Raw genomic sequence first — 2,025 nt, 5'->3', positions numbered from 1 at the left:
TTCTCTACTTCATTGTGTCGTGTTCGTTCCCACGACACAATGAAGTAGAGAAATTTGAAAAGACAACACGAAACCGGTTATTTCTCAAAATACAATGTTTATATACCAAAAAGATTTTATAACATTTTTCTTACATTTTTCTGACATAATTTAAATATATACTTTAACCATGTAACAAGCCTTCTGTAGTTTTTTCACTCTTATTATCTTTTATACATCCAACCACGTGCTTTCACATACCAACTTTCTCACACACACATATATATATATATATATATATATATATAATACAGACATTTATATAAACACACACACATATATATAATCTGATGTTTGCATGTATGCAAAGCATGCATGCATCCCTTGGTGCATGCACATCAAGAGTTTTGTATGAACTTAGAGTTTGTGAACATGTAGCATACACTTAGCCATCTTGATTCCATCAATCTAAAGTCTGAAAATAATCGTTTTTTTTCTGTTTGTCTTATCCTTGTAAAACGCACATTTTTTCTTTGCTTATGTGAAAATAAAAAGAGTATCTTAATTAATCAACAGGTGAGGATTATTCCATGATAATTACCTGGAGTACCTTCAAGTCTGGTCTCAACACCATTGTAAAATATGGCACCGATTCTCTTAGTCACGTTGCGTATGGCAAAGCCCAACGGTTCATCAATCCAGACCTGTATTTCCACACTCAATATATCCATGTCGTCACGGTCCCCAATCTTCAACCAGGCGTGAAATACAGTAAGTTCAAACGGAATTCTTTAGATATTTTCTGGCACTTTCTTACATTACATCAATGTCTCTCCATTTGTCCGTCGTTCAGTCCATCTATCTATCTCTTTGTCTCTCTTTTTCACTGTGTCTTTTAATGTTCTGTCTTTCTCCGCTTTTTCTTCCTCACTCTCTTTTTCAATGTCTCTCTCTGTCTCATTCATTCTTTCTTTTTCTCTCTTGTAATTTCTTCCATTAATTCTCTCCTTTTTATCATTTTTTGCCCTGACTTTTTCTCCCCTTACTTTCTCTTCCTCTTTCTTTTATCTCTTCTCTCTCTCTTGCATGTCTTACTCTTTTCTGTGTCTCTCACTCTCTCTTCTCTCTTTCTCTTGTGTGTGTGTGTGTCTTCTTTCACTCTTGTCTCTCTTTCTTTAACTCTTTCTTGTATGTATCTCTCATTCTCTCGCATTTGTGTGTGTGTGTCTGTCTGTCTGTCTGTCTCTCTCTCTCTCTCGTGTGTGTGTGTCTCTTTCACTCTCTCCCTCTCCCTGCTTTCTCTCTTGTCTCTATCTTTCACTCTCTTGTATCTCTTCCTCTTTTGTCTCTCTCTCTAACTCTCTTCCTCTCTCTCACTCTCTTCCTCTCTCTCACTCTCTTCCTCTCTCTCACTCTCTTCCTCTCTCTCACTCTCTTCCTCTCTCTCTCTCTCCCTACAGTATACCGATGTGGCTCCCCACAAGGATGGAGTGAACAGTTCAGTTTCACAGCAAAGCGCAACGACTCCAGCTGGGCACCCATGATTGCCCTCTTTGGTGACATGGGAAGTGTGAATGCCCAGTCTTTACCCCGACTTTTGAAAGAAGTGAAGCAAAATTTATACGATTCCATCTTCCATGTAGGTAAGTCAGGTTTGGCAACAAAGCCACTGTTTTCTCATTCTTTCATCCTTCTATTGTTTTCCATCACTGGACCACAGCCATACTGGAGTACCAAGTGCTTCAAGGGCTTGGGTTAATTATATGTCAATTATACGTTGTCTTGACAGTGTATGATCATTGTAAACGAATATCACTGTCATACAAGCTATTTCATATTCCAGAAGTTGGAATCGGAACATGTCTAGCCATGAGGGAAATGCTATCTTACTTTGCAACTCTGTGGCTGTTATTTCAGTTTCAGTCTCACTGCATGACACCTTGGGCAGGTGTATTTTGCTGTGGTCCTGGAACGACACCGAAGATTTGTGTGTAGATTTGGTAGACAGAAACTAAAAGAAATCCAGCATATATATATATATATATA

The 2,025-nt window shown here is 38.2% G+C and overlaps 1 protein-coding gene across 3 annotated transcripts in view; it reads left to right on the top strand.

Moving 5' to 3' along the window:
* LOC106877215 (acid phosphatase type 7) overlaps nucleotides 1–2,025 on the top strand; it is a 26,553-nt gene that overhangs the window by 12,636 nt on the left and 11,892 nt on the right. For all 3 annotated transcript variants that reach the window (XM_014926071.2, XM_014926068.2, XM_014926069.2), the window contains exons 2-3: nucleotides 556–750; nucleotides 1,440–1,622. In XM_014926071.2, the coding sequence (XP_014781557.1) occupies nucleotides 556–750; nucleotides 1,440–1,622 (378 nt within the window). The remainder of the gene's footprint in view (nucleotides 1–555; nucleotides 751–1,439; nucleotides 1,623–2,025) is intronic.

This window comes from Octopus bimaculoides, chromosome 27 (genome assembly GCF_001194135.2).
Source record: "Octopus bimaculoides isolate UCB-OBI-ISO-001 chromosome 27, ASM119413v2, whole genome shotgun sequence".
NCBI classification, from domain to species: Eukaryota; Metazoa; Mollusca; class Cephalopoda; order Octopoda; family Octopodidae; genus Octopus; species Octopus bimaculoides.
Note: the sequence above shows the minus strand (reverse complement) of the source record. Positions and strands in the feature narration are given on the sequence as shown.